The sequence below is a fragment of the Capronia epimyces genome (genome assembly GCF_000585565.1).
Source record: "Capronia epimyces CBS 606.96 chromosome Unknown aczIQ-supercont1.2, whole genome shotgun sequence".
In the NCBI taxonomy this organism is placed as follows: Eukaryota; Fungi; Ascomycota; class Eurotiomycetes; order Chaetothyriales; family Herpotrichiellaceae; genus Capronia; species Capronia epimyces.
The window spans coordinates 3731367-3754648 of NW_006912905.1; the positions used below are offsets into that span (position 1 = coordinate 3731367).

The 23282-nt window shown below is 52.4% G+C and overlaps 8 protein-coding genes across 8 annotated transcripts; 6 read left to right on the forward strand and 2 right to left on the reverse strand.

The window, feature by feature from the left end:
- Positions 1–33: 33 nt before the first annotated feature.
- Positions 34–3641, forward strand: A1O3_03147 (uncharacterized protein; the record flags this gene model as incomplete). The annotated part of the gene is made up of 2 exons (XM_007733285.1): positions 34–193; positions 244–3641. 2 exons carry the CDS (start codon positions 34–36, stop codon positions 3639–3641), a joined length of 3558 nt encoding a protein of 1185 aa, XP_007731475.1.
- A 243-nt stretch (positions 3642–3884) lies between these two features.
- On the reverse strand, positions 3885–5048 carry A1O3_03148 (uncharacterized protein; the record flags this gene model as incomplete). Its single annotated transcript, XM_007733286.1, has 2 exons — positions 3885–4892; positions 4986–5048. The coding sequence occupies 2 exons, from the start codon at positions 5046–5048 to the stop codon at positions 3885–3887; spliced, it is 1071 nt and encodes a 356-aa protein (XP_007731476.1).
- A 1638-nt stretch (positions 5049–6686) lies between these two features.
- Positions 6687–7217, forward strand: A1O3_03149 (uncharacterized protein; the record flags this gene model as incomplete). The annotated part of the gene is made up of 1 exon (XM_007733287.1): positions 6687–7217. The coding sequence occupies one exon, from the start codon at positions 6687–6689 to the stop codon at positions 7215–7217; it is 531 nt and encodes a 176-aa protein (XP_007731477.1).
- A 1632-nt stretch (positions 7218–8849) lies between these two features.
- A1O3_03150 (uncharacterized protein) lies at positions 8850–10654 on the forward strand (the record flags this gene model as incomplete). Its single annotated transcript, XM_007733288.1, has 2 exons — positions 8850–8925; positions 8985–10654. 2 exons carry the CDS (start codon positions 8850–8852, stop codon positions 10652–10654), a joined length of 1746 nt encoding a protein of 581 aa, XP_007731478.1.
- Positions 10655–14264: 3610 nt separating this feature from the next.
- On the forward strand, positions 14265–15162 carry A1O3_03151 (uncharacterized protein; the record flags this gene model as incomplete). The annotated part of the gene is made up of 2 exons (XM_007733289.1): positions 14265–14383; positions 14484–15162. The coding sequence occupies 2 exons, from the start codon at positions 14265–14267 to the stop codon at positions 15160–15162; spliced, it is 798 nt and encodes a 265-aa protein (XP_007731479.1).
- A 1292-nt stretch (positions 15163–16454) lies between these two features.
- A1O3_03152 (uncharacterized protein) lies at positions 16455–17902 on the forward strand (the record flags this gene model as incomplete). Its single annotated transcript, XM_007733290.1, has 2 exons — positions 16455–16973; positions 17069–17902. The coding sequence occupies 2 exons, from the start codon at positions 16455–16457 to the stop codon at positions 17900–17902; spliced, it is 1353 nt and encodes a 450-aa protein (XP_007731480.1).
- A 1219-nt stretch (positions 17903–19121) lies between these two features.
- Positions 19122–21103, reverse strand: A1O3_03153 (uncharacterized protein; the record flags this gene model as incomplete). The annotated part of the gene is made up of 2 exons (XM_007733291.1): positions 19122–20880; positions 20931–21103. 2 exons carry the CDS (start codon positions 21101–21103, stop codon positions 19122–19124), a joined length of 1932 nt encoding a protein of 643 aa, XP_007731481.1.
- Positions 21104–21795: 692 nt separating this feature from the next.
- A1O3_03154 (uncharacterized protein) lies at positions 21796–22551 on the forward strand (the record flags this gene model as incomplete). Its single annotated transcript, XM_007733292.1, has 2 exons — positions 21796–22185; positions 22261–22551. 2 exons carry the CDS (start codon positions 21796–21798, stop codon positions 22549–22551), a joined length of 681 nt encoding a protein of 226 aa, XP_007731482.1.
- Between the last annotated feature and the right edge of the window lie 731 nt (positions 22552–23282).

The window sequence follows — 23282 nt, forward strand, 5'->3', positions numbered from 1 at the left end:
TTCTCTTCCCCTTGCTAGCAGCTGCTTTCCAGAATGAACGACTCCGACCACTATGATGAACGACCGATCAAACGCCGACGAATGTCCCCGCCTGAACCAGGTCCTTATGTTCTCCGCAGCGTGTTGCAGGATATCCCTTTGACCACCGAGCATGGGCCCGAAGAGGTGTCCATCACCTGTGTAGAATACTGGAGTAAGGAGGCCCGTACCTATGCATCGTACAGATACTTATATGAAAACAAGACAACAATCTATACATCGGGACTTCTGCGGCCGAAATCCTGCATCTTGTCTCTCTTCCTTCAGATCAAGGAGACGGGGGCGAGCCGACGACGTTCATTCTCGCATCTAGACTTCAACCTAGTGGACATGCTGCATCTGCAAGCTCCGAGAATGCACCAGGCATCCAACAAATACTTGTCCTCCCTGGCCCGTCAAAAGCCTGCGTCCTTTGCAATGGCGTCGTCTCGTTCTACTCATTGCCGGAGTTGAGTCCAGCATTTCCGAACAGGGAGCCCACTGGGGTACAATGGATTGGTGGTATTGATGAAAATGAGGACCTAGAGAACCCTGAGGGCCAGGTGGTCATGTTTGCAACTCCAAGAAAGATACTTCAGGTCAGGGTGGGCGAGCGATTGAAACCGATCCGCAACAGTATCGAGTATCCCGGATGTTTGAAATCGAGTAGAAGAGACTCGATTGCTTGTGTGGCCGACGATACAAGCTATGCCCTCTTGGATGTTGAACATCAGCAGAAAATACCCTTGTTTCCCATCTCTTCGCAACCAATCGAGGACGAAGCAACCTCTGAGAATGATAAGGAAACACCCGTAGGTTCACCTCCTGCCGCAGACACAAGTGGGCATTCCAGAAGCACAAGTGTGGGAACATTCTCAACTCCCGCTCAAAGCGAAAGGGCCCGCCCACAGGGGCGTCCATCGGAGACAGGTCCAATCTCGGGGTCTTCATCGGTATCTAGTGTGACGAAGCCTAACGAAAGCAGTGCGGCAAGCGGACAGACTACAGGTCGGCCCCGCGCGTCGACAGATGCCCTTCCGGTCAAAGCCGCTGCTGCTGGCAGCAGTAAACGGTTTACGAAGCGTCTCAAGCCTCATGTACTGTCCCCGTTCCCCATGGAATTTATGCTTACAACCGGCACGAGTGAGTCAGAACCTGGGGTGGCTATGTTCGTGAACCTGGATGGCGACGTTGTCAGAGGGACCATCGAATTCGAGACCTATCCAGATGACCTTCTGGTGGACAGTTTCTGGGTTCCCGAACATGAGGTTACGCTGATGCCACAGAACGAGAGCCCAGTCGTGATTGCATTGCTTCGCAAAGGCGAAAACGCTACAAAGCGGAAATTGGAGATGCAGAGATTGGAGAATGCATCTGAGTTGGTACATCCTCGAAGTTTGGTTGAGCTCCCCTCTGAAACAGTAGAGAATGCTCGGGCCGGTGTTCATCATACTTTGAGCACGCACCGGCACTTCTTTAATATCGCTGGAGACCTTTTACGGCTTGTTCCGTTGTCTATCAGGCCCTCGACTCTCCAAGAACCCAAGGAGCCTCCGGAGAGTGATCCAAGGACGCAGTCTGCTGTCGAGCAATTGGAGCAGGAACGTGCCTTGTTTGACAGCCAGTCCTCGACAGCCACTATTGAACCTTCTGCGGAGCTTGTCAAGAAACGAGCCGCCGAAGAGGCCAAGCTGGCAAGTCGGTTTGGGCGCGCCTTTACGAGAAACATCGTGTGGCAAGGCAAAGACTTACTCATGATACTTCAGAATCCTTTGATCTGTCAACTGGAACATCGACTCATGCAATATGTGGCTGAGGGCAACCCTGCATATATCAACCCGGGCCAGATCTTTGGTTTCCTCGCAAGCATACATCGTCGTGAGCCAAATGACGAAACAGAGTTCCTCACCTTAAATTACATCAGGCAGAAGGCAGGTCTCATATTGTTCTTGCACCTTGAAACTCAAGTCTCCGCCGCCGCAAGCCTTGAGGAGATGTTCAAGGCGATTGAGAATACCCTTCACGAGGGAGGACTAGACCCGCGGGTTGTTCTCCTTCTAGCCCCTCCACTCGCTTCCGAGGTGGTGTACGGCGCCGAAGGCATTTGGCTTTATCAAGGGATAGCGGACTTGTTGGATGATTTTCAACCCCCGATATCCCGTTTCGAGGATGCCCCGACCGAATTTTGGATGATGATGAGACATTTCCTCATGCTGTGGCAAGAGAAAAGAGGCTATGGGAGCATCACAGATGACAAGCACGTGTTTGATTCTGTGGATGCCGCCCTTCTCCATGTGCTGCTCTATCTGGATCAAGCTCTCCAAGCAGAGAGTCCTGCTCAAAGGTCGGTTCGGACCAAGCTGAACAATGTCGTTGATAACTGGAGGGGTGACTTCGACCGTGCCATTCTACTGTTGGAAAGATATGATAGGTTGTTTGTTCTCAGTCGTCTTTACCAGAGTAGAAAACAGGCTCGAGATGTGTTGAAAACATGGAAACGAATTCTTGTTGGCGAGAAAGATGTGGATTACGGCTCCAACACGGAATATATTGAAGGGCAACTAAGGCGCTATCTCACAGTCATCCGTGACACCGATCTCGTTCAGGACTATACAATATGGCTGGCTCAGCGCAATCCTGGCTTGGCCGTTCAGATACTTACCGATGACAGCGCGAGGGTCAAGTTCAGCCCCCAACAAGTCGTGCCGCTTCTAAAGGAACGAGCGCCTGCAGCGGTACAACAATACCTGGAGCATCTTGTTTTTGGTAAGCGCCTCGACAAATATGCCGACGACCTCATCGGTTACTACCTCGACTCAGTCCTTACAGTCTTGGAGCGATCTGAGGAGGCTCGAACATCACTCGCGGACAGCTATTCTACCTACCGAGCCCTAGAATCACCGAAGCCCACCTACCTTGATTTTATCAACCAGAATGCGCCGGCAGATTCATGGTGGCAGTCTCGACTACGGCTTCTGCAACTCCTTGGGACCGGCGCCTATGCATCGAGTGGGGTGGCAAGCAAAGAACTGACTTATTCGGTCCCTATGGTTCTAGAACGCATGGCGCCGTTCTCCTCCTACCTCGTTTCTGAATCAATCATCCTCGACGCAAGACGAGGTCATCACAAGGAGGCACTCCGACTCTTGACCCACGGACTTGGCGACTTTGACACTGCAACACGCTACTGCTACTTTGGTGGACCGGCGCCCACATATTCTCATACTGTCGATGCCAGCGCCTTGCCTTCAAGGGAAGTCCAACAAGAACTCTTTCAGTTTCTCTTTCATGAGTTCCTCCTGATTGAAGACGAGGAAGACCGCCTTGAACGCACGAGCCATCTTCTTGGTAAGTTCGCGACATATTTCGATGCTTTGAACATCCTTCGGGACATCCCCGAGGACTGGAGCGTTTCGACGTTGGCGGAGTTTCTGCTCAGGAGCTTCCGTGCCGCCACCACGCAGAGAAATCAAGCCGTTATCCTGAAGGCGTTGAGTGCGGCTCAAAACTTGCAAAAGCAAGTCGAGTTCATAGAGGTCTGTGAAAAGATTGGTGCCCAGTTTGACCGAGGGCAGGGCATTGATGGAGACACGTCGGTAACGGTGGATGCTGGGGGCTCTTGAAGCAGCAGTAGAATTGGTCATGAACACTGTAGAATCAGGATATTAAACATTATCGCACCCGCTGCGAACCAGCGCCTGAGGGTTGTACAGGTATTGTTCGTCAACGCCGTCCAAGAAATCATGCATGGTGGTTGGATACCAGCCGATAGACTCCTCGCTTGCTTCATTCTACGCCACAAGTTGCAAATTGAACAATGCCCAAATGAAACCGGCACTCGGAACAACCTGACTAAAATCATTCTGTCAACAGCACCGTGGACCACCTCGAGCAGCGGGCCGGCGGAAGACGTCCTCCCATTCACTCAGCCCCGCAAGAACGCCATTCCGGCCTCTTCCTGGATTTCTCCGTCTCCTGAGGGTGCTGGCTCTGCCATCGTCTCCTGTGCCGGAGCGGGTGCTCGATCCGTCCCATGTCCCTCCGCCATCGCCATATTGGATCCCGCTGGCAGGATCGTCGGGGTCGATTTCGCCGAGCTCGATTTTGGTGAGGATCATGCGGGCGAGCCGATTGAAGAGTTCGTCGACATTTTCGCCCGTCAGCGCCGACACTTCCATGGTCACCGGGACGTGGACCTTGGATGCCCAGCGTGAGGCTAAGTCCGGGGTGACTTCGCGACCTTCAACGGAAGTGGTCGCCGTCCACTTGCCGGTACTGAGCGAGAGGTTGATCGAGTCACCACGTGAACGTGTCGACGACGCGAGTGCTGATCCACCCCCGCCGGAGTCGTAGGGAAAGTATGATTGCCGACTCGAAGCGCTCGAGGCAGATGGCATGGAATCTTGCTGCGGCTGCAGTTGTTGTTGTTGCTGTTGCGGCGCACCCTCAGGGCCTCTCCCCGGTGCATGCGCCCTCTCCTCCGCCAGATCAGCCTTGTTCCCTGCCAGGATGACCGTCAGATTCGGACTCGCCAGAGCCCTCGCATCGCTCAGAAAGGTGGGCAGGGCATGGAAGCTGGGTAGGCTCGCGACGTCGTAGACCAAGATGGCGCCAGCGGCGCCTCGATAGTAGGACCGACTGACGGATCGGAATCGTTCTGTGCCCGCCGTATCCCACAGCTGCAGCTTGATGCGTCGTCGCGTGGGGCCGGAGCCGACTTTGACGATCTTGGAGGCGAACTCGACGCCGATGGTTTGCGACGACAGGACGCGCCATTCTTGCTTGACGAACCGGTGTAGGAGGCACGACTTGCCTGCCCCCGAGGGCCCGAGGAGGACGACTTTGGCCAGGAAATCGTACATGCTTCCGAGCTCCTGTCTCGCGGATCAGCTCCATGCGTCACTAGTACATACTGGCGGCGTCCGGCGCCAACCGGACCACCACGAGCGGGCGGGCATGGCACGCACCTGATTCTGGTCCAGCACTGAACTGAGATCGGACGCCGCGGACGTTTGGCGCGGGCGTGCCATGTTGGCGGTGGTTGGGCGTGCACAGCGCGGCCACCGTGGCTGACAGTCTTGGTATGTGACTACTCTGGTGGCTCCATGCCAAAGATAAACGTAAAACGGTCAATGGTGGCTGTGGGAGGCAACGATGCGAGTCTGACTTGGAGAGAAATCCCTATCAACCGCAGATTGCCGCCCAGCGACACTTGGAGTCTACCACTGCACATGCACCGCCCGCGAGGCTCCGCTAAGGACGCCTCGACTGACCGGATTTACGTTTCGCCGAACAATCCGGGGCAGCCAAACGGGGGCAGCTGTCCTCCGTACTGTACTTCTCCTTTGCTCGGCCAGTCATCAACACCAGAAAGTAGCATGATAGGTTACGAATTGGTATTGGCGGTCGGCACAAGAAGACTGGGTGGCGGCGTTCAGAGCACACGTGGAGATGGGCGTCCATGAAAAGACAGGCACCTAACAGGTATCGAGCATGGGTCACTTCTTCCATGCAGTTGTCCCCTGCTGCATCAATATGTGGCACACTGCCTGTGGCTCGCAAGTACGGAGGACATGAGAACATGAGGACGTGAGAACGACACCGCCCTTTTGGCCGAGACTGACGATTTCAAGGCGAGCAACGTGTTTCACCCTCCATCCTCGCCTCAGATCCACCACCACCAGCTACTACGCCCTTCCATAATGCCTTCATCTTCCCCCCTATCACAGAGACCGCGTTCAAGGCTTATACTAACAAGCAACCAATACATTCGGGAGAGGAGAAATGTTGGCAGATGTCGGGTTGATGTCATGCCCTGCGGCGTGCAACCATTCCTGCATTGACACCGAGGAGAAAACTTGGAATAGCCATCTTTGCATCTGTAATTCTTGAGTATGTGCTTCTTGAGTGGGTGTTTTTCTGGTTTGTTCTATCCCAATGCTGCCTGTGTGGATAAAGTGATTGATTGTATGGTGTCTGTTTGGAAGGATTGTCACCCTATTCCTGTAGTCTTGTGGCCTTTTTGAACTCTTTGTCCAGATCATCTCTTTGCCTGCATGTCCTGCCACTTTCGTCATTGACTCATATCGCTGTCAAAATCCGTGTCCCTCAGGGAGCTTCGCGACCAAACGGAGTTTAGACATGGACATCAATTCCCCATCGGGCATTGTGGCTTTCTTTGCCTTTCGTTAGTGGCCTGTACCTCGCTTGACACTCCTTCGGCCATTAGGCTGGGACATGGAATTCGCGGGTTTTCGGACTTTGACAGGTGCTGTGGCCCAATCAAGACGTGCATTGGCTCGGTGGCGTTGCTGGGGCTGGAAGAACCGGGGGTGTTGAGCGAATCTTCGCGTTGCAGGAGCGCAGGAAAAGATCGACAACCGGTGTTGGAGCTGAACTGGTGGAACAAGAAGTACGTAGCGAAGGATGATCCGCAGGTCTCAGCGCGAATCTGGCCAGCCTTCTCCGTCACCGCACTGCACCACTCCGGGGGCTATCCTTGTTTCTTCTTTCTCTTCTTCTCTTGTATCACACTTCCTGTGATTCTCGCTGGACTCATCAGCTCAGTTCAGCTCATCTTCTAGGCTGTCCAGAGTGGTGGCTGCTAGCAAGTATGAAGCTCATGGTCGTGTGAGTTAGGTCTTTTTCTTCCAATTATCGACACAATCATGTCACCCCGCAAAATCCAGGCTTATGGCCTACCGACTTCTCGGACGCCATCCCCACCGGATTCTCTCGACAGTACATCGTCTTCACCCACATGCTTCTCTGCGAGATCAGGTTCGAGTTCGAGTTCGAGTTCGAGTTCCACATCCACATGGTCGCCGCCTCCCTCACCACCGTTCTCCAAGGCAGATCCTGCCCCGCCTCCGGTGTATAGTACCTCGGCACCCCGATCTCGACGTGTATCACCTCCACAAACCCTGCTCGGGGCGATTGACGAGAACAGCGGCATTGTAGAGCCTGATGTACCTCTGTCCGCCGACAAAGAGAATAATCCGGTTGCGAAACTCCATGTTTACTCTTCCGCGGCTGTGTCGAAGAAGAAAGCAACTCTGGCCTCCGCCTCCAGCCCACCTGCGAACGAATTCGACTCACTTGTTGGGCCGAACGGGGAGAAATTTACGGATCTAAGGATGAACCGGAAGACTCGGGATGCGAGAGGTCGAGGCTGGATGAAACTGATGTGCTTTGCATAGATCATGTTTCCCAGGCTTTTTTTTTTGCGGCGAGGACGCGGAAGGTCTTCTACTCCTCAAAGGTGCATTGACCGGAACATGTCAGTCTGGTGCAATGCTTGCTGAGGGGTGTGTATGTGCGAGAAGGCAGTAAGTACTTCGTATGGAGGATGATTGCACTTGCAACAAGACCAACACCACCGCTTACACCGCCGCGAACCTCAACAGAGACACTGGTCACAAACTGGGTGAATGATATCACGACGACTGCATTCAGAGATCACAATGCCTGGAGATGAAGAGACCCTAAGCAGGAATGGGCAATGAGCCATACGAACTGTGTACTAGTACTTTGAGGCCAGTGGCTGAGCATTGGCGTTGGGCTATTGGCGTACTTTGTTAGTAGTCCCTGATGGACTTTTGACAACCAAGTTGTCTGGTTTTTCCACTTGCGGCATTGTCTTTTCTTGTTATTGCTCTTTGCCTCATATCTCGAGGCAGTGAAGATGAAGAGATGAAGAGCAAATGCTCAGAAAACGACGTCGCCGGTAGGGGTTCTTTCGGTTGGGATGTCTGATTTAAATCACACGTGGTGAATCATGATTCGTTGCGTCGGTGACGGCGTCACAATTCTGTAGCCGCATCACCTCAGATCGTCGGACCGATGGTAGCGGTGGTAGCGGAAGAGGCTTGCGCATAGCACAGTCTTGACGAGAAAATAAGCAGGGGAATCAAAAAAATGCAAGCGGTGATCGACATGCGCAGCTCGATACCACTTTGTACAACCCACACGCCCTCGACGCACCCTGAAGGCCTGCCTGTTGCTGTTGGTTTGAGGAGAGTAATAGGGAGAGGCAGAAGAGACGAGAGTAAGGTATTTCGTCTTTCCACTCCGCCCATGCCACAGGGCCGTCGTGGAGGTTTTTGTATTTTTCCGACGCGTATTCGGATCAAGCACCGGATAAACGCATTCCTTAGCGTGCACTGGTCTCCGAATTCCGCGCCTATAAAGCATGTGAAGATGAAAGGAGAATTTTTTCGATCCATACGGAGTGGTATCCGCACACTTTGACTTGACCCATCCATCCCTTAGGTAGGTCCATCAACGATAGGAGAGAATCCGAGAGATAACACTCCCACTACCACAGCTACCGCTCCTACACGGACCCTCAATAGAGTGTTTCAGCCCGCAATACAAGCAGCTTTCTCCCAATCAAGGCAGTCAGCCTGATCGCGCTGATGACTATCGGATCACTTCTGCCGGCGTCAACCACGCCTATGGTTGTCAGATTGTGCCATAATGGGCCAGAATTCTGCGGTGCTTCCCTTTTCCCCTCCTGCCGTGATACCCGACTTTGCAAACGTCCGCCGCGTTGCGCCCTATGATGCCGTGTGTTGGCTGACTGGACACCCCTCAGTGGAACAGCCTTTCCCCTTTCCACAGCTCTCGTCAGAATTTCGACATTTGCTTAATAGTACTAATATTACTAGTATTCCTACCATGTCGGTCTTTTTGCATCCGTTCCGGTGGAAGTATGCAATTCGATATTTGTATATGGACAACGACAACCAACCTCTGGCTCTTAGTTACGTGTTTCCGGCGTTCTGTTTTCAGGTCCTCACCCTGTCTTTCCTTTCTGGCCTAGCTCGACCATGGGCTCTGCGTCCTCCCATGGAGCGCAGAAGTCGGTGAAAGGCGCTTCCACGCAGGTGCACCAGTCATTACCAGGTATACCAATGCCATGCTCCCTCAAATCTCGTGCACAGCCTGACCTGATATTCTCACAGAACATGAATTCCCCTCCGTGTCGACGACGCAATGCAACTCTCCCTCCGGTCACAGTCTGTCCGACAAGCTATCGACGTACAGTTTGGCACCTGATGCGGTGCCAGTGGGCACAATCGATCCTAAGAAGATCATCTCATTTACTTCAACCGATCCTGAGAACCCGTGCAATTTGTCCCAGAAGAAGAAGCGGTATATTTTCGTCGCAGGCATCCTTACAGTCATCAACAGCACGCTGGGCTCATCCATACCGAGCGGGGCGATTTCCTTCATTGCTGAGCATTTCCACGTAACTGATCAAATCCAACTGCCACTTCCGATATCTTGTTTCCTTGCGGGGTACGTGATAGGGCCGTCGCTTTGCGCTCCTCTGTCCGAAAACAACGGTCGCAAGCCCGTCTTGCTGGCCTTCTTCCTGCTGGCCATGTTCTTCTCAATGGCCTGTGCATTGGCCCCCAGTTGGCCGGCTTTGCTGTTTTTCCGGCTGGTGTGTGGAGTTGGACTGTCTGCCCCCATCGCCGTAGTGGGAGGCATCTACGCGGATATCTACAACGACGCCCGAGAAAGAGGAGTGGCTATGGCATGGTTTACGGTTGCGACCAGTTTAGGTCCTGTCATCTCACCCATCATCTCAGGCTTCATCTCCGAAAACACCACGTGGCGATGGGTGTTTGGTGTCGAAACGCTGTTTGCGGCAGCAACGGTCCCTCTCATCCTAATCATGCCCGAGACGTACGCGCCCACTCTTTTGAGTCGCAAGGCAAAGAAACTTCGCAAAGAGACGGGCGATCCGGAGATCATTGCCAAGACCGACCTTCAGAAAAAGACGCTCCGGTATGTTCTCACCGTCGTCATGACACGGCCGTATCGCATGCTCTTCAACGAAGTCATTGTCATGAGCGTCTGTGCCTACTGTGCGCTGGCCTACGGGATCTTCTACCTCTACTTCGAAGCTTATCCGATCATCTTTCAAGGTCCGGACTCGGTGTACAAATGGTCTTGGGGCCTTTCGGGTCTGGCTTTCCTGCCCATTGGCATTGGTGTGGTCTTGGCCGCTCCGGTCTTTCTGCTCTGGGATTCGTATCTGGCAAAGGCGCAGAAACGGAATGCCAAATGGGCCTTCCAAGAGGAATACAGGCGATTGCCACTGGCCGTTATTGGCGGCCCGCTCTATGTTGTCTCACTGCTCTGGATCGGTTGGAGCGCGAAACCTGGTATGCATTGGATGGCGCCTGTTGCTTCGGGCGTCACCTTTGGCCTGGGGTTCGTCCTCATTTTCATGTCATTGCTGAACTACTTGAGTGACTCATACATGACCTTTGCGGCCAGTGCTCAGGGCATCTCCAGCCAATGCCGCAGTGTCTGTGGCGCGTTACTTCCACTTGCGTCACACCGCATGTTTTCTTCCTTGGGGATCCCTTGGGCCTGTAGTCTGCTGGCTTTTCTGAGTTTAGGCATGTGTCCGATCCCTATCGCATTCATCAAATACGGGGACCAGATCCGGGACAACAGCAGCTTTTGCAAACAGTTGAAGGAACTGCAACGTCGAGAGGCTGCAGACGAAGAGAATGGAAAGCAAGATGTGGTTATGGTGAGAGATGGGAAAGGAGGAGACAAAATCGGTCAGACGGATGGAGGGAGGATCCAAGAGAGGATATCCGAAAAGGTATGACAATAGGGATGTCCTCTGTAACACCTACCTGTGCTTACGCTCTGATGAACATGATGAGATGCCATATGGATGTGTGAGTAGGTCTATAACGTGGCGTGGCGTTCAGTGTTACCAGGAAAAGTACTAGACTATAGATTTATCGACGGGGGTTTTAGATTTCGTTTGACTTGGGTAGATATCTAGATGAGAGCACATATACTAGTAGACAGACACCTGTGCTTCACAGTTTCTCCCAGCCTATTAATAGCTTGCCGCGTTGTCATTGTCGTTGTCGTTGTCGTTGTCGTTGTCACCTTCATACCATTAGTATGTATGAGCTTACCTTTGCTCACCCGATGTCGACGTCGGCGAGACAAAGTCCTGATACGGAATCACAATTTCCTTAGTCACTCTAGTGGCCTGGCCGGGCAGGATCGCCATCTATTGGCCGCTGGGATCTCCGCTGCAGTGAAGCAGGCTTGACGTCGGGTCATCAAATTGCCGAAATCCCGCCCGCTTTGGAAGATTGTCCTTGTCTGGTGGAATCCTTCAAGTCGACATCGCAGTCAGACAGTGTCCATTTGTCCATTTGTCCATTGTCCATTGTCCATTTCTCTACTATGTCTACCTACCTCTTCCCAGGCTGGACGGTTCATGCCGATAAACCAGACAAGCGTAAGCATGTCAAGGCCATTGTCCTTGCGTTCACGGTAGCACTGCTGTCGTCCCTTACGTCGCCCTGCCGTTGCACTCTCACAGATTACTGTCTGTACGGAGTAGATTCTAGAACCTCAAGCCCCACCGTGAAGTACACAATTCAGATCAGAACGGCGCATCCAAAAACCAGCTTCCCTTCTACGAAGTACGGAGCACTCTGAATTGGTTCTTGAATTCCGACTTTCGGGATCCGGGATTCCACGCCTCGTCGTGTCCAACTGCAGTGGCAGGCGTTTCTCCGGCGCCTTCTGTTCGACCAATCAATTCATGGACTGCGCTGCCATACCGCGCCCTTTACTCTGTCAGTGAATACTCTAACTCACAGACTCACAGAGAGTTGTTGGATCATCTCTCTTGTCCGCCCATGGCACAGTCATCCTTTGTCTCGTCGTTGCACGAGGCATTGATCCGGCCAGGCTCAAACTGTCCAAGCTTTATCTTGGCTTTCACTGGGCTCGTCGTTGTGCTAAACTTCACCTATCAGGCCAATTCGGGATATCCTACTCCCTATCCTGGTTAAGCTGTCGCGGCGATGCTTGGCTGTTAAACGCTTCGTCGTGATATGAAAGCAATCCCAGCGCTGGATCAGGAAATCCAAACCCCAATTCTGGCCATCCTGTCTTGGCTTTCTCTTGGCTGCTTCCGACCACGTCGTAGCATCAAGCGCCTAATGAGGGAATACAGTTTCTCCTCATGGGTCTAGTCAGGAGACACCGTGCAGCAGAAGATGAGTGAAAACCGACCTGCCGCTTTTATAACGGGTAACCCTCCCTCTCACCTTCGTACTCACCTCGCTCACCCTGACACTCACCCTCCATCCTGAGCCCCGTTCCACCGCATGCAGCGCCGGCCAGGACCCAAAACGCCCCGATGGGTCCCTCTTTGACGCCTTTCGACTTTCGACTTTCGACCAATGTCTCGCTCCCGCGTTGAGACAGACTCTCCCTCCTGCCGATGGAGTACAAAAACTCCCTTCCCGTCCTCGGGCTTGCCAACTTTCCTCCTCCTCTAGAACGGGTTTGCAGGCCTCAGAGGTCCACCTCTAGGGGTACAGATAGTCATGGTCGTGGACGGAATTCATCCCGCACACGTCATCTATAGGTACAATTACCTGCGGGTCTTCGTTCTGCAGCTCGCTGAAGAGGCATTGCCTTCCGGTCCGCTTTGGCATTGATGGAAGTGCTGGAGCCGCTTCCATTGATCTCAGCATGTGGGGCCGGAAACGGTTCTGGAAAACGAGAAGAAGGTCGCAAGCGTGGGCCGATCTCTCAAGCCGTGCACAATCTAGCCTTATTGAATACCGCCATTGAAGAACTCAACCCACAACAGGTCTGGTGTCTGGTCTTGTACGGATACCAGCATGGTGGCTGGATAACGGAATTCGCTTATCTGGCCCAGCGTCGATACAGGGATGCTAGTTACCTTGGCGGAAGTGTGTTCTTGTCTGGCATTCCTCTCAAGGCTGCGTTCACTGCTGGTATGAATACAGCACACGAAATCAATTGGGAGAGATATCCACCACATATCAAGGGTGCCATCACAGCTCCTCTATCAGGCCTATTTGACAGACCCGTTTAGGGACATCTTACGCCAACCTTTACCAATGCCTATCCACTTTCTAAGGTTGAAGCTACCCAAGCGGAAACGAGCCAGCTAGATACCACCGTTCCCGTAACTCCAACCGCATGTCCAGCCCGCCAGAAGCCTTCTTCGTCAAGAAACAGTTAGCAGACGCGCGTTCCAGCATAGGGAAAGATCTTTCGAGAGACTCTGCAGATAAGAGAGAGCATGAATGAAGTGGGCATTCAGTCTCGGGTGCACCGGGATTCTTTAAAGCTGTTATAAGAGGAAGTTAAGGTTCAGCGGACGAGGGGGGTTAAAACAGTAGTATATAAATGCGCAAGAACTAGAACTCTCCATATTTCCAGACTTCAAGGGGCACGGGCATTTATATTGTCTAGTGTGAGATAGACCGATATATCTTCACCTTGGTCACATATACGTTCTCTATTTGAACTTCCGAGATCAGTCTCCAGCTTTGATTCATGCCCATTGTAGTTTCATATACCGCTACATTTTCAGACTTCGGATCACTCTCCTCAGAAGTCGTCCTCCTTGAGCCCATGTAACATTAGCGGATATCCTTACGGACATGAGGCCTTCTCCAGTGTGGGTATCTCCGCAGAGTGACGTCGGAGAGTAGAGATATCCTGATAAGCCGGATCACTCTCATCGCGCTACTTACTACCCTTACGACTTCCATCTCTTCAAAGAGCTTAGAGCGATCTCCTCACGACCGCTGCAGCGTCAATGGCTTGCTCTAAGGTCTCCAAGGTAGCATCCCTGTCGATTTCTCGAAACTCTCCCTCGAATCAGAACTCCGATATTAGCAAAGGGCCCCTTATCATGGACAGGCTACCGAGATCGGTTATCGTCCAACGATGCTAGCGGAAAGTAGCGTTGTCACCACACTAAAGTAGTCGAGCCGTATCTGTGGTATGACATTATCTTCTACCTGGTAGCTACAACTGCTGCTACTAGTCCAGACAGGATGAAGCAAGCCCTGGAAGGTCAAAAAGCCGACGAAAGCCCTCAAGACGAAATGCTAATGAAGCCAACCCTTCTTGTTTCCCCAAATTCACGACGAAAATGAAGGACCTCGGCCAAGTTTGGATAGGCATCCTCTCGATGCTGGCTCTGACCAGGGCGTAGGTGCTGCCTTGATGGCTTTCCCATTCTATGGAGAACAGTTGCTGAAACGAATTCAAGGGCCTCCGCCTCCGTGCTGCCCAGCGCCGACTACAATGCGTCTGTGGTCCGGTGGGAATGGACCCCGAACGCTGGGCCCCTGGCCAATGGTGACAAGGGCCAATACTTGAATTTGACTTCTGGAGTCGATCTTTGGTACACGACCATGGGCCGACCCTCTAATCATACGCCGGTCCTCCTCCTGCATGGCGGCATGGGGAATAGCAATCAGATGTATCTTCAGGCAAACTATCTGGCCAAGACCCGGAAGGTCATTCTTCAAGAGTGAGCTAGCTCGTCCAGGTCCATGGTGAAAGTCGTTGTGGCGAGTTCGAGTTCCGTGGATCTGGATATGTATTGACTGTTCCGTTTCCGTTTTTTCCAGTACTCGAGGAGAGGGTCGAAGCCCGTACCGCAATTTCAGCGAGTTCCATTACGACGATTTTGCACGCGACGCCATCGCATTATTGGACCATCTGAACATCTCACGCGTCGCAGTGGTGGGATGGAGCGACGGCGCCATCACCGGCCTGGACTTGGCCATGAATTACAGCTCTCGCATTGACCGAGTCTTTGCGCACGGAGCGAATCCTCAAGCCAACATGAGCATCCCCGGGCCCGACGATCCGATCATCAACTCGGAAACGGGGAGCTTGGTCTCGGATGTGGACTCGCACGGGGTGACTTATTCCACCAAAGGCAATCTGACCAAACGCGCGAGCGCGGACGCGCCCGACCCCTACTCGTGTGAGAACTTGAGCCCAGCTCCCGGCAAATGCGCCGCCATGGAGCAGGGCGTGGACACCATGTGGAACACCGAGCCAACCTGGGGCCCCGAAGCGTTTTCCAAGATCAAATGCCCCGTCTGGATTGTGGATGGCGACCACGATGAAGATATTGAACGAAACCAGGCCGATGCCATGGCGGCTTGGATCCCTTTCGCCGGCCAATTACTTTTGCCACAAGTCTCTCACTTCGCCTTGCTTGAGGATCCAAAGTTCTTCAACTTTGCAGTCGAATACTTCTTGGACATGAAGTACGATGGTCTGCTGCCGTACTATTAGGCAGCTATAAGCGGGAGCTACAAAATTGACGAGCAGCAGGGTACCAGCAGCTGTGCATTTGTAGGGGACAGGGCCAGCCTCGTCATGTGATATCAAGTAGAAGAACTTGAACGTGTCAGCTCTGCCTGGTGCCTACATATGAAAATCTTACTGCCTTGAACATTGCCTTCTGAACCACTATGCTGTACTGCCATCACACCATCACGCTGTCTCGATTCTTCTTCACTCAACGTAACCCTAGATATTATTTAAGCCCATCCACGGCAGAATTGTCGTGAGTGGAAGGTGACCACTCATCAGGTTGAGATCACTCACAGAACTGTGAGCCGATCGACGCTGTAATCCTAACCCTAACCCTAACCCTAACCCTAAGCGATTGGGGCCATCATGCTGAGTTGCCAGCAAGGCCAATCATGGCGGTCAGATAGAGGGCTTACTCTGCTCCCGATCGAGGGTGATAACAGGTTTGTCCTAGGACAGCATGGGTTTCTCTCCTCCACAAAGCCCATCTGCTGCCATCGCCCCCCCGTCACACCTAACTCCAGCCTCAGCCTCAGCCTCAGCCCTATCAGATACAGCCTAACAGCTCGAGCCTGGAGCTGGACGTACAGTATTTGCCTGTTGTCTGGCAAGTACGGAGTATGGGATATGGGCTTACCAAATGCAGTAGCTAATCAACCGCCCCGCATGGCACGACCAGGGGTCCCTTAGTCTCCAGCATGAGCATGTTTCCTTCCGCCGCCTCTCACAACGAGCACATTTCCGCGCAAGTTCTTGGCGAGCTTCCAAGGCCGGATCTCAGCACTGGAAACTGCAGGAAAGGGGGCCGGGAAGCCTGGAGCATGGCTGCTTTTAGGATCTCACAGTCTTCTGCACTCCGTACTCCCCATTGGGTCTCGGTTATCTGGGATTCAGCGCAGCGACCAGGATCTGCATGCCTGTTCTTTTCCCATCGGTGGAAGAGCACATTGTGAGCTGCTAAACCTGCGCACTCGTCTCTGCCACTGCTGTCAATGTCAAGAGTGAAGAATCATTGCGACAAAACGGCCAGTACCCCGTTTTCTGAATTCACTTCTCCAGTATTCCTCCTCCGACATCATTGCTTTAAAGGCAAACGCTTCGACATTCTCCTACTGATTGGTATGGTTAGGAACACTTGTTGGCACGATGTAAGTGAGTTGTGCTATAGTTTATGAGGCTGCAGTAGCAGCCACTTCTTGGAATTCATCGTCGCTGACTGGATAGTAGACTTCTCTTCATTCGGTCAGAGCTCCAGCCATACGGGAGGGAAAATGACTTCGAAGTACTGGGGTGATTATGCGTTATGGGTTGGCAACATACCTCCCCAGGCAACGGTCATGAGCCTCAGGGACTATTTCATAGAGCCATCTGTGCAGGCCCTCCTCAGCATCTCCTACAATCCCGACGCCAGATACGCATTCGTGAATTTCAGCACCGAGGCATCTCGGTTTCGCGCCATCGAGCACGCTGCGTGTCATTTGTTTCAAGATAGACGGCTAGACTGTCGTATACGACAAGGCACCACGTCCAGATCTACCAAGGTCAACTACGGGCTCAACCAGCCGGGCAAAGGTTCGATTGCAATTGCAATCTACCGTGACAACCCGAACGATCCCGTGCAAGACGCCGAGCAGATTTCACATTATCCCGAGGCCGACAGATCGCAATATGCGAAGGCGAAATACTTCATCGTCAAGAGTAGTTCTGCGCAAGCGCTCTCGCAAAGTCTGGAGTCAGGACAGTGGTTTGTGCCCCACCGGCACATCAAGCGGCTGAATCACGCATTTCAGGTGAGAACGAATCCTCATTTGCCGAATTACCGGACCCGTGGATCCGTCTTAACAGCCCTCGACTCACGCTGACTGTGGTTCGTGTTCTCTCTCAGACAGCTAGCAAGGTCTACTTTATATTTTCCATCAATGGCTCACGCCGATTCTTTGGCTACGCCGCGATGAAATCGGAGATACAACCTGCCGTCGAGATGTTTGACCAGTCAAACGACACCCACAAGGTACCATTATCAGCTCTGGACCTGATACCGGATTCATTAGTGTCAACGGAAACGGAAACGGAAACGAATAGCGAGCCCAGTCTGGGGTCCCGATCTCGAACGCCCTCCCTCACATCGTCGTCGTCATCGTCGGACTCTTCGCTCGGCTCGATCTACTACGAACCTGAGCGAAGAAGAATCGTATGGGAGGCTCCGCATCATGATCTGACCTCTCCAGTTGCAGCGGCTGAAGAGCAAGAGCAGTCCTGCGGATTCAGAAACCCGCGCACTTGTCCATCACCAGCATCGACAGTGGGCGAAGAACGCTTGCGCTGGACTGATTTACCAACACCGAGAATGGGCGAAGCACACCTGCGCTTGACTGATATACCAACACCGACACCTGGATCAACCCTGCCCACGCAGGTTGCCGCTCCATTCAGCCCCTTCTCGGCATTTTCGCCCTTCAAGGCCGAGGAAAGCTCGCAATCCATCTCACGTCCCAGCCGGATTCCCTTCAGCAGTCCCTGTCAAGTCAAGTGGCTCTCGGTCCAGAACGTGTCGTTCAATGTGGTCAAAGGCTTGAAGAACCGGTGGAATGGCAACAAGGAAGTCTACATTGCAAGGAATGTCACGGCGGTCGAGCCCAGCGCTGGAGCTACACTTCTGGAGATTTTGGACAGCTTCAAAGGCCTCAGCCGAACCGTGACCTCGTGGCCAGGTCTTTGACCTTGCTTGGAGTTCCTTCATCTTTATAACTTGACGATGCTGATAAGGTTTTCATGACCGGGTCTTTGACCTTGCTTGGAGTTTCTCCATCTTCACACCTCGGCAATGCCGATAAGGTTTTCATGGAGCGCCGGGTCTGTCGTTACCACTGGTGTAAGTAAGTGACAAGTTTGGGACAGGAGAAGCCAAAGACAAATTGTCTAAGCAGAGCGATTCGATCCAATGGTGCTATACCTTGCTCAATTTGGTTTCTGCGGCCGCGGCGTTGAGGACACGGACACCTTGGGATGAGGTAGCAATGGCGATGGTGTGATAGTCACATGGACATGGACGAAGACGAAGACAAGACGTAGATGAAGACGAAGACGAATAAGAAAGACGTCAGGACTCCAGATTAAGAATTGATGAATATGAATATTGTTTTAAATAATTAAAAAACGACGGTTCGTTAGAACCTCGCCAGGTTCCATTCCATCTATTGCCTATTAGTTAGAGAGATCGGAGATGCGCTTGGAGTATGGTCCCCCGTACAGAACGATATCCGCATAGATCAATGAATCTAGACGCACCTAAACCAGTACCAGTATTACTCCGTGCATATCAGATATCAGCTTCCGCCAAGCCCGATCCCGATCGAGCCCAAGCCCACACACAGCGTTACCTTACTTAGGCCGCCGCGAGGCTGTAGTGCCCCTTTAAGTATTACGTAAGCGGTGTCATGCCTAAACTAAAGCCCTAAGCCATGTATATCAGTCACAGTGGCATCTTCACTGGCAGTGTTAGTAGGTAATGGAAACAAAAACAACTCTTCTCCATTAGTCACCATCAACATCACCATCACCAGCTCAGCCGTACTAAATTGCTTCACTGGTGGTGTTAGTAGGTAGGTAATAGAAACAAACACAACTCTTCTCTATTGGTCTCCATCACCATCACCCTCACCATCTCAGCCGTACTAAACTTGTTGTATTGCCACTGGCAGTGTGAGTAGGTAGGTAATGGAAACAAACACAAACTCTTCTCCATTGTTTCCACCTGGTATGTGAACGGGTTCTGGTCTCCACCCGTTATGTGAGGTTCTGGGATGTTTATTAAGGGCCAGGTGTCATGGAACGAAAGACTGAAGACATCGACACTCATGGATATATACGGAGTTCAGTACTATGGTTTCCATCCAAGGTAGGTACCATCTACTGTATCAATACATCTCTACACCACCCTACCAACCGTATGTCTCGCAGAACAGGTACAGCCCTTGGGCCGCAGTCCCTTTATGTACAGCCCTCTCGTCCGACAGGCTGGCTACATAGTTTCTCATCGAATCTGTAAACTGTGCGCCGCCACAAGCAAAAATGCCCGTCTCTCCAAACGCCTCTTCTACCACTGGTCGAATAAGTGTATCGAGATCTGGCCGGCCAGTACCTAAGATGATGGTAGGGGAGTCATTCGATGCAGATGACGTCCACAAGGATGATGCTTCTTGTCCATTATGACTGAAATCCTTTTCTGTCGAGGGTTCCCGAGACAGTATTGCTTGCTTCGAGCCTTGCGGGCCCTCACTAGCCGCCTCTGCCTCTGGACAGTTGATTTCGTATTTGTGTTCGAGCAACGGGTTACCCTCCAAAGACTGCGGATTACTATCTCGGCCCGGGCGAGTGACAAAGACATGGACAGAAACATTGATGTTTCGGAGCAGAGCGGACCCTGCGGCCGACAATAGTTGATCCCGGAACCAGGCCAGATGGCGCGAATCTGGAATGATCCAGATAAATGAGATCTGCCGTAGATGTGTTGTAGTCATCGAAGCTTGTTGGAATATCGGAACAGTGAAAGATGCCCCATTTCCCGTCGCCACCAGAATCAAAGACTCAAATCGGCCGATGGACGTCGGGACTCCCCAAGGACCACTGATAAAGGACAAAAACGTCGGAGTCCTCTCTGACCCTTGGCACAGGCGGTAAAGTCGTCGAGTAAATCCTTGATGGACCCGAATATAAAGTTCCAGCCGGTCTGACTTGTCCTGAGGGGAACTCAACCTCGAGACATTGGCGATAGTGAATGGATGTGCTTCAAAGGGTCCTGCGCGAGGAATTGTCAGATAGATGTGCTGGCCAGGTTGCCAGGAGAAATTAACATCTCGCACAGTCACATGGATGAACTCTGATGACAGACACTTGACTTCTGCATCGTAGCCAATTCTTCTCCTCCTGATCTGGTTGCCGCCTTTCCTGCTGGGAGACAGGCGACAGTTGATGACCACTGTTCTTAATGTCCTCACCAGTCTGTCGAGGACGACGACGCCGACAGAAGACCACACATTGTAGCGGGCATAAATTGGCACATGGACATAAACCAACCACAAGAGAACAATGGCGGCGATGAGGTGCTGCAAGAACCATAACTCGTAGCATGCAGACCGAAAGAACCCAAATCCTGAAAGGACCACCCATCCTATCACGGCCCAGGCTCCGAAGCCATACTTGACCATCGGCATCATGTCCATCTCCAGCTTCACAAAATGGGCAATGTCCCATTCGCGGAAGAAGAACGACCAGTGCACGATCAGCGTTAGAAAGATTGTTCGTGCGACCCAGCGATGGAGCCAGTTCAATCTCTCATATGATATGCCGGTGAGGATGCTGATGATGTTGACTTTCCCAGATAGGATGTAAATCAGAGGTAACTGAGTCACCGAGACCCATGCTGCCCGAAAGCCCACGATTTCCCATCTATAAGCGTAGTTGGCTGAACTGGGTCCAAGGATTGTGTTCGACCATAACATGGTCAAAATCACTGTCCAGTATATCAGAAGCAGGAGACATCTTCCCAGGGGCGGAGGTGTGAAAAATCTGCTATATTTTCCAGTGAATGTCCATATCTGTGGGTATGAAATCTCTCTGCACACCGCGATCATTGTGTCGTACGTCTGCGCGAATAGGTTTTCAGGTCTGAATGGGATCACTCCCGGCTGGCGTTGGCTGTTGAGATGGTTAGCACTCCTCGTGAAGAAGGCTGCGCATAGACTCACGCAAGACGCAACCTGAGAAGATCGATCATCCTGGTGAGCACCAGTATCCCAACAGCTGCAGCGACGAGGTACCAGTAGATCTGCGCGATGCGTTTGTTGGCCGGCGTAAACATACTGGTACTGGACATGTCCATGCCTCCCATGCCAGACATCGACCCCATATCCATGTCCATATCTGGGATTATTGTGTCTCTCTCCGGCTTTGTGATTGTGTTTGCAGCTTGTGAAATATTCTTCCACTGGGTATTAAGTGCTGGTCGACGGGTCTGTGCATGGGATCTCTTTCGTCAGCCTGCGCTGTCAGCATGTGTTTAACGATAGGCCGAGCAGACAGTCTCATGTAAACGGATACCTGAGTGCTGGAGCACATTACTTTGGCTCGTGGCCCTGTGGTTGATTCCAAAGAGCTGGCCGGCCAAGTTCCGAGAAGTCTAGAGACCAGTAACAGACCGGCCAGAGGCACGAAGCAGCCGTTCATGGTTATAGCGTGGTCGCCGGAGAGGCTAGATAGAGCAAGAGGTGAGAAAGCGGCCAATGAATGAGAGACGGTGGTGTAGGTTGTGCAGAAACGTGCTCTTCTTGATGCCTGGAAACTTGCTCATATCCACCACGGCAGAACGTATTGGGGGCGCAACTGCGCACCCTTGTCTATTTGCTCAACTGACGAGGAGCGACGGCGAGGAGTAGTAGGGAGAGGATAAAGAAGTGAGGAAACTAGTAGTGAAGCTGAATTGATATAACTGCAGCATGTCTTCTAGCTCTGAGGAATTCGGACGCTGTGTTGGTTGCTTGTCGTAGAGCTGCCAGACTCGACTCCAACATCACCAGCCTCAGCCAAGCGTGATATAGCCGCTCGCCTACAGCCATGCAGCTCTTGTTCTCTATTCTCGTCGCATCTTCACTCGCATCGGCGCACTTCATACTTCAATACCCTCGTTCCCTTGGGTTCGACGACGACACCGAGGGCACTGCACCGTGCGGCGGCTTCGACTTTTCCTTCAACTCGTCGGATGATTCCGTGCCTGTCGACGGCTTTCCTGTCTCTATGCTGAGCACTCATCCGGCAGCAGACTGGCTGTTCCGTGCGACCCTCGACCGACAGGAGCCTTTCAACTGGACCAATCTGCTGCCTGTCGTCTCAGAAACGGGCCTTGGCCAGTTCTGTCTTCCCGACCTGAAGGCGCCCTCCGACTTTACTGGGAAGACTGGAATATTGCAGGTCATGCAACATGGTCCCGATGGAATCCTGTATCAGGTATGCTCCAGTATAAACATGATGCTCCCCACCTCTGCCTTCCATCACTCATCATGATTGATTGTCTGTCTTTAGTGTGCCCCTGTCAATTTCGTCGCTGGAGTCAACAACACCGTCAGCTCAAGCTGCCAGAATGTTACCGGCCTAACCGCGGTCCTCACAAATCAAAATAACTTCACCATTTCTGCATCGAGCTCGTCGTCCATGAGCATGGCGAGCAGCACTTCCAGTCCTTCTTCGTCGGCCACAGGTGGTGGTGCTGCTGCATCCGCCAGTTCGTCCGGCCTCGCCGCTGCGACGAACGCTCCAAAAGCAGTTCAAAATCTCCTCGCCGCCATGGGGCTTGCTGTGCCACTCGTACTGTAGGAGGAGCCATTTGCCATGTTGGGAGCAATATGCAGGGTACAAAAGTAGAAATATGGGGGGCCATACAACATATCAAGGAGAGCTTCAGGTCCATGGAGATGCTCAAGATGGTGCTATCCAAGGTACTTTGCCGAGGGAAAGGAAACAAAGCTAAAGACGTACAATACTTGATCCTTGAAGGATACATTAGCTATCCGACAGCATCTGAAAATGGCCTCAAAGAGCCTGAAGTTTAGAACTTGGGCATGCATGTATAGTTTGGTACATTCTGACAGCACGTCCAGCATGCTGGCCGGCGTTTGCCAGCCATAGACCCATGTTCCTTTCGTTCTTCAATTTTTTGACCTTCTTCTCGAATTTCACACCCTCGTCGACCATGCTCATTTCGCCCCTCTCCATGAGTAATCGCACATCCAGTTGCGGAATCTAGACTTCTGTCGCCGAGACATCACCCCTCGTCTCCTTCTCAACACCACCACTGCACAGAGAGGTCGTAGTGGTCCAGCGCCGAGCCGGGCCGTGTCGAGAGAATTGTGGCGAACCCTCTGCGCTGTCACGCTCGAGGATCCAGGCAAAGTGAGGGCTTTGTGCGCCATCCCACCACTTCCTCCCTCCCCTCCACAACGGCTTGTCCTCCAATGATCAGACAGACAGAGATGTCAGGACCGAGACTTTTGGTCCAGCAGACCCGCCCGACATGACCAACCAGGTTACCTTGGGATTCTTCTCTT